The sequence below is a fragment of the Cyprinodon variegatus genome, unplaced genomic scaffold (assembly GCF_000732505.1).
Source record: "Cyprinodon variegatus isolate N-32 unplaced genomic scaffold, C_variegatus-1.0 Scaffold24, whole genome shotgun sequence".
Classification (NCBI taxonomy): Eukaryota; Metazoa; Chordata; class Actinopteri; order Cyprinodontiformes; family Cyprinodontidae; genus Cyprinodon; species Cyprinodon variegatus.
In genome coordinates this window covers 295,002-307,756 of record NW_015150477.1, presented here as the reverse complement: position 1 = coordinate 307,756, position 12,755 = coordinate 295,002, and the positions used below count along the sequence as shown (strand labels likewise).

Sequence of the window (12,755 nt, the reverse complement as noted above, 5' to 3'; positions counted from 1 at the left end):
TTAATAACCTAACTGACCTGATTTTATTTCTGTGATGTTTTAATGTGTAATTTGCTCTGTTGTTCTTGTGTAACTGTGTCACTGTGTTTGTGTAAAAGCCTAACTGGGGACAGACATTGAGAATTAGCCTTAGCTAAAATGTTGTAGTGTGTGACATGATGCATGAAACATACTTGTCCCTATCAAATGAACGAATAAATAAAAAGACATAGGGACCCCTTTTTCATCATTCTGTCTCTATTCTCCCATTCTTCAGTATTTGTTAGTTCAATCTCTAACGTTATGCTCTATCTGCTTTAGTTGCTTAGTAGCTTCATCTGGTCTGTTCCTGTTTGGCTGTGACTCCATCCTGGGGAGAAATGTCAGCTGTGCTACTGCATCAACACCTTTGTTTATAGATGTTTCTCGAGACGAGATGTTTCTCTCGTCTGCCTGGCTGTGTGTTTCCTGGACGGGGCCGCCTGTGGAGCTGGTTGACAGTTGCTTTTTGTATCTCTGCTTCTGTCTCCTTGAAGCCCAGTTTGCTTCGGCAGATGGCCGCTCACACTGAGCCTGGTTTTGCTGGAGGTTTCTTCCTGTTAAAAGGGAGTTTTTCCTCTCCACTGTCTTATAAACATGCTTAGTGTGAGGGATTGCATTTGAGCAAATGAGTTGATGCAATCAACTGGTTTTCCTTAAATAGGAAACTTTGAACCAATCTGACTGTATGATCTGGTTGAATTGTATCTGTAAATTGCCTTGAGATGACATGTGCTCTGAATTGGTGCTATATAAATAAACTGAATTGAATTGGATATTTAAAATGTCACCATAATTTAAAAAGATAATGCTTATGAGTTGTGTTTTTGCTTCAAATGACAAATGAGACTAATAAAAAAAAACTAACCTTACTTTCAACCTTTTTACCAAATGTTAAATCAACAAAGTAAAACAGTGAAACTGATCAATATTTATATTCAAATATTTAAAAAAATTGTCTATACCTCTAAGAGTTTGAACAGTGTTTTCGCAGTACTTATGTTTCCTGAAGGCAACATAGCTAAAGAGCATCTTGTTTCTTCTTAAGGACTGTCAGTCACGATTCTACGCTTCTCTCCTTTGAAACTACACCCCCTGTGCAAAATTGGGGCCAAGCTTTGAAGTTGAAAAAAAGGCTTATCTGAAAGTGAAAAAAAAATAAAATAAATGGAGCTGTGAGGGATTCACCCCCTCACTAATTGGTGTGGCAAACAGGCATTTTTTTTATTTTAAAAATGTTTAGTTATTGGGGGAAGGTCAAAGTCTTTGTCTTTATTGTTGTAACATATTTCTTTTCTGTTCTCACTGCTCTCTTTTTCTTTGAGGTCACCTGGTCAGGCGTTGCCATGGCAGCGCCCCCATGAGCAGTGCTCACAGGGACCTGGTGTTTCCAATCAGCCTCATAAAGGAAACCCAAAGGGAGGGGAGATGTTCTGGGTTTTGTTTGGACTTAGAGAATTGTTTAGCTTCAATTTGTTTAAGTTAATTGTTAATTTTGTTTTTACATTTTTATTTTTTTTTTTACTCTAGAGAAGAGGTCTTCAACAGGGGGTACGCGACCCCTAGGGGGTCAATAGAGGTACTGCATGGGGGTCACAAAAGTTTTGATTGACTACTTTTTTTTTTTTTCAATTTTCCCCACTAACTGAAATGTCTTTAAATACCCATTAACATGAATTCACCAAACTGTTACCGACAGATATATGGAGGCAGAAGATGTCTTTCAGTCATCAATGCACACATTCAGCGACAAACAGGAGCTCTTTCAAGCACCTGACCCATCAACGAGGAATCAGAATCAGAAATACTTTAATAATCCCAGGACGAAAATACTTTCGTTTTTCATTACTCTATATGTAATAAAGTGATTATAGGACCAGTTTGATCTAACACAATTTCATGCAATATATATAATTAGGGGGTCGCCGCTCCATCTTGCCATTAGTTTTGGGATCCTTGGCCTGGAAAACGTTGAAGACCTCTGTTCTAGAGGTAAAATTTAGTCAACTACTTCCAAAACGGAAAATGTAAATGTTGTCAAAGTTTCCACCCCTTAGAGATGGTACAGGTTGATGCTTTAGAAATCTGGGTTTTTTAAATATGGGTGTGTCATTTTTTTGGGGGGGGTGTTTTCTGCTGCAATTGAAGAGAGTGGAACCCTTGCCTCTCTGCTTTAAAATGCCTCACTGGCCATTTTAGGTCCACAAGGTGTCTGCCTCTGTCTGCAAACCTCACAGAAGCTGTAAATAAATCCCCTTAATTCAGAAAAGATAAAAACTGAGCTGTGAAAAAAAACAGTCCTCAGATATCAAAATATGGAAAAGTGAAAGATAAAAACCTTTTTTTTTCTTTAAAATACTTCCAGAATTAAATCAATATTTTATTTAATATGGAAAAAACTTTATTTTGTTTTTCTAGTTTCATACAGAACATTCCGTTATAAATTTCAATCTCTATTTTTTTTAAATAAAAACTTCTTTTTTCAAATAAAAAAACATTTGGCCCCAATTTAGTTCCATACAAAGTCCTGTCTAACTGACAACCCAAGCAAGGAACCCACAACAAATCCAGACTCAAGGTATGCAGAAGAAAAAAAATCTTTATTTTGATATCATAAAGTTGCTGACTTTAAGACAACCACATCACATTAAGAAACTAGAGCATGGAAAACAAGAGAGAAAAAGGACAACGAAAGCAAAATATGATTATACACCGTCTCATACACTGTCTTTTGTTTTGTTTAGGGCCAATAAGGGTAAGAAGGTGACAAAGAACAAAGAGTTGATTGCACATACAACTTACTGTTCGTCCAGTCAGTTTTGTTGGAGGCTAAAAAATGATCTAGAGTCTTATATACAAACAGCAGCTCGGATGGAACAAACGGCACATAGCGATCACCCTATGGTACATCTGGAAACCTCCCATGCATTACAGCCACCGGTTACATCAGGTTTGAATTAGACTAATTTTAACGTAAAATAGCAATATAACATTTGTGTACAGAGATTGTTTAAGTGATTAACAAAGAAAAAAGAAAAGCACGACGTATTGTTTTAGATGCATGATGCTGCATATTCCCATGTTTAAGAACAGGCAGCTGAGCTCATAAACTTCACTTCAGACTAGAAAAATAGCACTTACAGCATAAAATTATGTGGGAGCCATCCAAACGATAAATTACAAAACAGTTTATGTACAAAAACCTTTGTGATATCAATGAATTTAAAAAAAAAAACAAGAAATTAAACTTTCTTTCTGTGAATGATATTGTAACTACAGTGCGGAGGCAGTAGATGTATTTTCTTCTTTTCAACAGGAGGTAGAATTGCCCTTTAATCTTAAATTTTAAATCTTATAAAGTTAAAGACATTAGGAAACAACACGTACGCTCATTGAACCAATAATCGTTAGGTAAAAGCACGCTTTAGAGAATGATTCAGTTTAATTAGAAATAAAAAATAGAACAAAAAAAGCCAGCATTCTTCTACAATAAGGGGTTTGTTATAATCTTGATAAAGTCGGTCGTAAGAAAGAAATCACATTTTGCAAATAAATTCAGTGTCTGAAGCCAAAGAGGTGTAGAGATTAAAGCTCTAAAGTTAGAAGTAAGAATAAAACATCATTGAATACAACTCAATTAGAATAAAGAATGAGCTAAGTTGGACTTTAAAGCCTAGTCAAGCTACTTTTTCACCACAAGATGGCAGCACACACAAAGGGCTGGTTGGAACAATGCAGGCCTTGATTTCAAAATGAAGCAGAACACATGCCACACATGTTTAAAACCTTCCAAGTCATTTTACAGGGGGTCATAAAAAAGGCTCTTAAAGTTTAAATCATACCCAAGAATTTTTATCTGTTTAACCTTTTAGCCTCTTTAAAATAATGTTTAGCTCTGAGCTGAAGCATAAACAGCAAAGGGAGGACCTCCGCTTGCAGAGTTTTTGGTCACACTGACCTTAGCCCATCCACTCTCATTATAAAAACGGGTCAGCAGGGCCAAAGTGGCGTCAGCGTAATGCTCTGTCAGTAGATCATTCCCCACCTGCTCATTTTTCACTTTGAATCCAGCAGACCCTTTAGAGGGTAAGTAGTACGAAAAGCTTTGCTTCATCACGTGCACATGGAATTTTCTATCATTCTCTCCAATAACGAGACTCCACCAATTTCTCCAAGTCTACAAATTCCTTAGATTATAAACCATACAATAACACTAGCTTTCCCCTCAAATCATCCCTCCAAAATATCCTCTCCGCTCTCCCTTTCAGTTACACGCCCGACTGTTTTCAATCTTGTCTTCTTTCTTTTCTTCATCTGCCTCGTCTTCTTCTTCTTCCTGTTCTGTCTCTTTCTCGTTGGTTGTCTCTTTCACACTGGAGAACTGTTCAGTGGTGCCTGTCTCTTGATGATCTGAGGAGACAAGACAAAAATCAAAAAGTGAAGTAAAATCTATTTTTTCCTTCTCCTTTTATATTTATCCAGTGTTTACCATGGATTACTTAAGATAGGAAAAGCAATTGAATACAAACTATCAAACGTTTTTGGCTTAACTGAACTGACATAATCATGTGTAAGATTGTCCTTAGCGGTCCACTGTATTAGTAAAGTTTTATTGAACAGCCCAGATTTCCATCCTTTTTTCCCCTTTGCACTGATACATCTAATGAAGGTTTCTAGATGCGACCCTGGGTCAGTCAATACTTCTGATGACCCACTAAATGATCAAAATGCAGGAATTCATCCAAAATCGTGGGACGGATGAAAAGCATGGCAGTTTAACACAGACAAATTAACCAGACTCCCTTTTCTTTGTATCAAGAAGGAGGCCCTACCTCCCCTTGGACCACACATCTATTAAAGCAATATAACACTGATAGAGACATTACCAGTGTGTCAAAAGTACACAAATTTGTTACTTAAGTAGAAGTAAAGATACTGTAGTTTGAAAATACTCTGGTAAAAGTTGAAGTAGCTTCTAAGCCTTTTGAGTTTGCAAGAAAACTTAGTCTCTGTTATGACAAAGTATTATCTTGCCCCGTTTAGAGCCACCTCTTGGTTTCTTTGCTTTTTTCTATGCAAAATAAAGCTAATTAGAGTCAGAATACCCGAGTCTGCATACCAATGCAGCCTAAATTATTTGGTTATCGCTGTTTATATCGGTCTATTTAGGCAGATCAAACACTGCATATAATCCAGTGTTCGATTCTCTCTCAATGGTTACTTCAGAGAAAAGCTCTTCTTTCATAACCAGACAGTCTCCCTCCTCAAAGCTTCTTGGTGCACTTCAAGGACCATATCAAATCCTATAACCTTTAAAAGTCTATATTCCCACACTCCACATATTTCATGCTTCTCCGTTAGTTTTACATGTACAGCATTTGGGCTCAATGTTTGAGTCTGTTGATGTACTGGAGATTAAATGATCTGCACTCATTATGGGTTTGGATGAAGGTGGTCTTTAAATGTTTGAAAAGAAGGCAAGAAAAAGTTTGTGTTTATGCATGGTTTAGCACTAAGTTTCTTCTGTAGGCTTTAACTAGTTTACTCAGCTGAAGATGGTTACCCTCCAAGGACAAAAATAACCTTGGTAGTATCTCTATTCTTCCACTCTGAAGAATCTGTTAGTTCAATCTCTAACGTTCTGCTCTCTCTGCTTTTTCTCATAGTAGCTTTGTCTGGTCTGTTTCTTTTTGGCTGTGACTTCATCCTGGAGAGAAATATCAGCTGTGCTGCTGTCATCAACACCTTTGTTTATAGATGTTGGAGATCGGCCTGTTTTTCCAGTGTAGTCCTGTTTCTCTGACTGTTACTGGCTGGATGTGCTCTCTTCATCCTCTGACATTGGAGCTGGCTCAGAGTTCTGCCTGGCTGTGTGTTTCCTTGACGGGGCTGCTTTTACAGCTGCTTTTTGTATCTCTGCTTCTGTCTCCTTGAACCCCAGTCGGCCTCAGCAGATGGCCGCTCACACTGAGCCTGGTTCTGCTGGAGGTTTCTTCCTGTTAAAAGGGAGTTTTTTCTCTCCACTGTCGCTATAAGCATGCTTAGTGTGAGGGATTGCATTCGTGTCAATGAGTCGATGCAATCAACTGGTTTTCCTCAGATAGAAAACTTTGAATCAATTTGACTGTATGATCAAAAGGGTTGTGAATTGGCACTATATAAATAAACTGAATTGAATTGAATTTATTATGAGGGTTATAAAAGACCCATCTGAAACTGAGATGTTTGAATTTCAGAATAAAGGCCAAACCTTACAGATTGTTAATATTTATATATCAAAGCAACTGTTTCCTTAAATTTGTGTTTAAATGAAATGCTTCCGTTTTTAAATTAACAACACACCAAAATGTTTTAATCTAAACTAATAGATTGTGTAAAAAAAAAAATCCCAATCATTGAAGGATTTCTTTTTTAATGTCTGAGCAGGCTTTCAAAACACAGAGGGATTTACAGTCTGTTATCCAGACAGAGCAATAATTCAGAATGAAATGTTACTATCTAGCTCTGATGTAACCAAGATTATAAAGATAGAATTTTTCATTCTAAAGCAAACCAAATATATATAAAAAAAAAGGTTCAAGGTCCAATTAAAAAAAAAGGCCTCTGTAAACTCAGGCTCCATATTCAGAGATCAAATATGTATTATTTTGTGCCAGTTTAAAAGATTTAATTTTAGAAAACAAGGCCTGATCATGACCTGCTGTGAAGATTATCCTTTCTGCTTCCAAGGATGGCTTCCTCTATTGGTGCGGTTCACATGTCGCTTTAACTACAAAGCTTAGAGGGCAAATAAAAGAGGGTTTATAAAGCTAAACTTTGACTGGTCAAGATCTCAATTAGTGACTAGTCAAGACAGGTTTAAATGGAGTTAATGAAATACAGGAAGAAAATATTGTGGATATAACTGAAATAAAACTTCAGTTTTAATTTGAGATTAAACCTTGAGTTCAAATGTCATTTTATAACTCAATAATGCAGGAAATATATGGTAGAGTTATAACGAGACGGAGGAAGGCTGGAAAGAAGGAAAAAATACAGTAAAATACAAATGGGGGGGCTTGTCAGCCACATAGTATTATTTACCAGATTTGTTTTTCCTATTTGCAGCAGTGTTTTCCAACCTTTTTTGACTTGTGTACCGCTTTGGGCATGTTTTCTTACCATGAGTTCCCTCTCGGTCAATATTATTGATAATTGTCCAAAAGTGGAACATACAGTAACTGATTATGAAATAAAAACTCTTTTACTCTTTTGAGCTTTTAATTCTTATGCATTTTATTCTTTCCATCTCAAATAAAAAACATCAATATGTTCCCTGGAAGTTAGTAAGGAATCAAAATAAATACAAAATAAAATGATTATATGTATATGTATAAAACTGGAGCTCCTCTGAGTATCTCACTTATAATCAAATTTAAACCTAAAGAATTGGAAATAAAATACAGAACAAAAATTATAGTCAGATTGACTTAATTAGTTTTACTTTGTTTTCATGAAGACACCCGAGTTACTTTGATGATCTTCGATAGCTCAGTGAGAAAAACAGCTAAACCCAGGCTGTTCTTTACTTTTACTAAGCCAAAACAAGGCTTTATTTTTTTGGTCCACTCTATAAAGCCTCAAACTCAACGCTAATTCTGACATTTTGAATTAAAAAAGCTTCCTGGATGGGAAGCAAAACATCTTCAAAATTGAAAACAAAGTCCAGTGGATTTTTTTTTTTAACTTTTTTGGAGCTCCTCTACTTGGTTTTGATGTTTGTCAAAGCTGAAGGTGAACTCAAAAATATAAGAAAAAATTGGGTCCTCAGAAAGCAAAATAAATTCAAGTCCTATTTTATTTTACTACCTAAGAAATCAAATATTTTCCTGTACCCCGTGCAATGCACTCATGGATCACTAGGGGTACGCATACCCCCGGTTGGGAATCACTGGTTTACAGGGTCCAAATTTGACAACTAATTCTTGCTTATCCTTCATATCTGTACAGATAAGTAGCAGTAGTGTTCATCAGAACATGGTTGACCTTTCCTTTGAATAATACACCCAGATCTAGGTCAAATATCCCAAAATGGAATGGAAGGATGAGTTAAAGTCCGATAAACCAAACTTCAATCTTAGCCCACAATTCCAAGGTTTTTTTTTTTTTTTTTCTAACACGAGATGTGTATAAAAAAAGAACTCCATAAGCAAAGTGAAGCATGTGGTGGCAGCATCATGCTCATAGACTTCCTCAGATGGATCTGCTCTGTTTGTCCAGCTGGATACTGGATAAAATGTTAAATAGGAATAACTTTAAAAGAGGAAAATTAAAGGTTCAAATTACTGATTCAAAGATAGGAGATAAATCAGTCAGAAAATCTGAAGGGGTCACTGTAAGAGGTTTGTTGAGAGATGTCCTCACAATCCTATAGAAAGATCATCCAGATGTGTAATGATAAAAGACCCTTTACAATGACTTAATGTTTTAATTTATTAAAAGGGTGACTCAACAATATACAAACTTGATCATTTTAATAATATTTAACTTTTTTCTTTAAAGAAAAGATTTTTTAATGTAATAATTCTATTCAATTTTAATTTTCTAAGAAATAAAAATATTTGGGACCTTGCACAGCTGGGAATGTAAATAAACATTTAGAAACAAAATAAGGTGTATTCTTTAAGTGTTTACTGTCTAAAGTTAAATGAAAAAAAAAAATATTGAAATTTTCAATGGTTATTTTTAAAGGTTTTTTTCTTTCTTTTTGGCTTCTAAGGTTATTTAAATACATGAAAAACATACCAGCAGCAAAATGTGTATTTAGGCATATTTTTGTCTTTAAAAAGTAAACAGAGTCGTCTTTGTCATAGACTGGATGCTGTCTGCAGGTCTTTGACAAAGACCATCCCTCTCACCGGCAGGTTTGGTGGGAGATGCCTCATCTCCCTCCTCTCCCTCCCCGTGGTCCTTATCCTCGTCTCCTTCACAAGGGTCTTCCAAAGAATAGACACCTAGTTTCCACATTTGGGCTTCAGCCATCTTCTGCACGGCTACACACAGACACGCAGGGAGACCACCACACAAACACATGGACACAGACAAGGGGACAAAGGGATACGGTGATTTGGTTTTACCACGCTTCAACAGTTAGTAGCCCCACAGTGGATTCTAAGTATGAGCCAGGCAGGCGGAAAGCACAGGCACAGAAATGGTAGAGTGATAGCCAAGAAACAAGACTCCACACTGAATTTTTAAAATCTTTTTCATGCACTTTTTTTGGTCTGTTTAATAAAACTACTTCTAGATATTTCTACTTCTTGTCATGCTCAGTAGCATGCTTTCCAATTCATTTCTCTCTCATTTATCCAGTGATACGATCTCACCTACTCCTTACTGTTCCTGCAGGTCACCTTTGCTGCTCTTTCTAGCATTCTTTCACACCCTCAGCTGCAGATCACAGCAATAAGGTCACTTTTTTACTTAACTGTGAAAGGTTACATAACAAGAAATGTTCCTGAGTTCGCTCTCTGTGTCCCTCACTGTGCTGACGAAGGGCAGATTTCTGGTGCAGGAGCGAGCCTTCCTGACTTATTATATCATCACTCTGCACACCCCAAGACATATATTTAAAGCATCTTGGACGAAGCAATGCTGAAAAACACTTATTTTTTTCTTACATTTAGCAAAGACATAATGAAATCCTGCATGGATTGTGGCCATGCATGATTTAATATCAGTGTGTGTTTGTGCCACAGCTGTAAAAAAAAATCAAAACAAAAAAAAACTGACCGTAATCCTGGATGATCCTGACTTTCCTAGACTCACACTCAGTGACTCACAGCTGTCACACTCTAATCTGTTTCTCTAGTATCTCCCTGTCCCCCACAAACCCAAACTATGTTTTTAGTACATTTTAAAAGGACGTTCTTGCAGGAAGTCGTAATGGTGTGTGCAAAGAAATAGTTGGAAAGTTGGAAAGCCATCTGGTGATGCATAATATTATCATTTTTGAAGATAACGGAAAACCTAGGAGGACAAAACCTGCAGTGAAGCAAGGTAAAACAGAGAAGGAAATAAACATAAGGATAAATCACAGCTTACACAACCAACACCTGCAGAATTACCGCTGTTGTACAAACCTTTGAGCGATGGTGGTTGATAGACATACTGATGCACACGTTTTGGTTTAAGCACGCCATTCTCCCCCACGACCCACTGTAAAGAAAGGGATAAGAAGATTAACCCAGATTTTTTTTTTTACACTTTCTCCAAAATCATCCCCTAAACCAATCCTAGCTACTAGGGGGGAGGGTGTCCTTAGTTTGTCTTTGGCTTAGCAAATGATTTTTGTTAAAATAAATATTCCAAGTTTGTAAAGCAAAGTTAAATTAAGTTTTTCAACCTGCAACCTGCAATTATTCTCATCTATTCGTCATTGCGATTGTGAGTTACAAGGAAATTTCCCACCTGCATTTAACCCATCCCTTAGGGAGCAGTGAGCAGCGCCTGGGGAACATTCTGCCTCCTCCGTTCATGGCTTTATCCCTACTTTCTGGAGACGTAGTCCTATTAGCATCTTAATGCAATGACCTTCAGCTAGTAATTAGGCGATTCACATTTGAAATTGAGGAAGCCTGGATGTTGAATAGGTGTACTAATTTTTCAGGTTAGGGTCAGTGTACGACTCAAGTAGAAGGAGTTTGGGAAGAACCCAAATCTCCCAAAGGACCAAATGTGTATTTGTTCAGCTCTCTGATATGGCGTGTCTTCAGCTGATACTTGGCTCTGAACCACCTCAAAGCTTTTCATGTTCAGTTTTTACTTTTTCTACCAAAAACAGCATCCATGAACTACACCAACAGCAACCAACCCTCAGAGGACAAGTCTAGAACCTAAGGCTAAAGCTGGTCAGACATATTTGCAGAATGAATGCTGACTGCTGCATCAGCTCTTAAGGCGCCGGCAGTTTATTGGAAAGTCTAACCTGATAAACTGAAAAGACTTTACATCTATTGTTTGACCAAAATAAAGCAAACTCCACGACCAGAAACTATAAAATAAAAACATAGAAAAATATTCTAATTCAGTTTCACCCACAGCAGTGTTCTGGGTGCTGTGATGACCTGAGTATTCAGTCTCCACAAAAAAATAGAGAGAAGACTGATTTCCCTCACAGAACTGCCCGGATGAACTGAATCTGAACTCCCTTTAGCCAATCATAAATCACAGATGTTGATATGCTGCGCTGCTGTATTTTTATTTATTTTTTTCTAATAATGATGGCAGTGAGGGAAAACCGGAGGTGTTAAATCAATACTTCACATAAAGTCTATCAGCAAATTCGTCCCATACAAACATAGTGTCTCTGCAAACAAATGCCTTAAATTACTAATAAGTATATAAATATCTTTCCTTCTTCCTCTTCTCATCTGAAATTATTTCTGATTCTTTTTCTCGCCTTTAAATCATACAGTTGGTTGACTGACTGCACAAATCATTACTCATCGCTACACCAATCACAAACCGGACTTTCCCCCATGAAAGTCAGTCGATAAAAACCTGTGACGCCCTTGCAGCGCTATGTAATTTCTGTATTCTAATATCTACTCTTAAAAAGGTCTTCTAAAACAAAGTTTGTGAAAATAAATTTTCAGTCTTGTGCATTCTTTTTTTTTTGTTTCCTTTTCTTTTCCATTTTTATTTCAAAAAGAATGTTTATAAGTCCAGAATTGTCTGTAAAGTTTAAATTACATTTACTGACATACATAATGACATCACATCTTGGGTTTTTGATCATAATCATGCAGTATGGATAAGCAGGGTTATATAACAAAAGGTTCACAGCATCATCTGACTGACAAGGAAGGGGAAAAGTAAAGGATAGATGATGATCTAAAAAACCCTCTAGAGTAAAGCTAAGGTGGAGAATTCTCCTTTACCTGATGAGCAGACTGATCGTCCTCAGGGGATTGGTCGGCTACTCTGAAGAGTGTGGCAGGTGTGGGTCTCCTGCGTCTAATCTGTAAACACACAAACATGAAGGGCAGCCATGAATAAATGAATAGTCAAAGTAGCTGATGATGTATTATTAATAACCTGGTATATTAATTTAATGAAGAAAAAATGTTGACAGTGTTGACACCTCATGCCAGTTGAGGACACACTGGGTGCTCTGACTTCATTAGCAGAGTTGGCCAATGAATAATAAAGTGACAAGCTTTAAAAGAAGAGAAAACCGCAAAGAGCGAAGCAAAATATTCATTCGAATCTCAGTGATCCAATAGGGAAACTTGGTTTAAAAGTTAAACTAATAATTCAACTTTATAGCTCTTACAGAATTTACGTTATTTTTTTTGCCATTTGACACTCTAATGAAAAACTATAAAAACAAAAAAAGGATCTTTGCATTCTTCTGCTAAAGCCTTTATAAAAGCTAGTTATCTGTCTTCATACACAACAGCAATGCATGGGCCTGAAGAACCAGAAGCCAGCCTTAAAAACGCGTTAAAAGATAAGGTGTAATCACTTTAACTTTAACTTTGGTATCTTTAACTTTAACTCTCAATTTTTAATAAAATTATACAAATCAATGTGTTACATCTTTAGAACAGATCAACCCAGAACTACTATGGAAATATCTACAAACAGATCAAATGAGAAATTCACTGGGTAGCAGTTAAACTCTTAAGAAGAATCTAAAGTAATTTTATAATCAATCAGTTAATCAATTGATTATTTAAAAGTACTGATCAAAT

General features: G+C 36.6%; 1 protein-coding gene across 1 annotated transcript in view; it reads right to left on the bottom strand.

Moving 5' to 3' along the window:
- Positions 1-2,591: 2,591 nt before the first annotated feature.
- LOC107097171 (protein phosphatase 1 regulatory subunit 1B-like) overlaps positions 2,592-12,755 on the bottom strand; it is a 33,747-nt gene continuing 23,583 nt past the window's right edge. Inside the window, exons 2-5 of the mRNA XM_015394208.1 lie at positions 11,940-12,020; positions 10,140-10,215; positions 8,916-9,050; positions 2,592-4,428 (exon numbers count right to left, since the gene is read on the bottom strand). Coding sequence (XP_015249694.1) covers positions 4,283-4,428; positions 8,916-9,050; positions 10,140-10,215; positions 11,940-12,020 — 438 coding nt within the window. The 3' untranslated portion in view covers positions 2,592-4,282. The remainder of the gene's footprint in view (positions 4,429-8,915; positions 9,051-10,139; positions 10,216-11,939; positions 12,021-12,755) is intronic.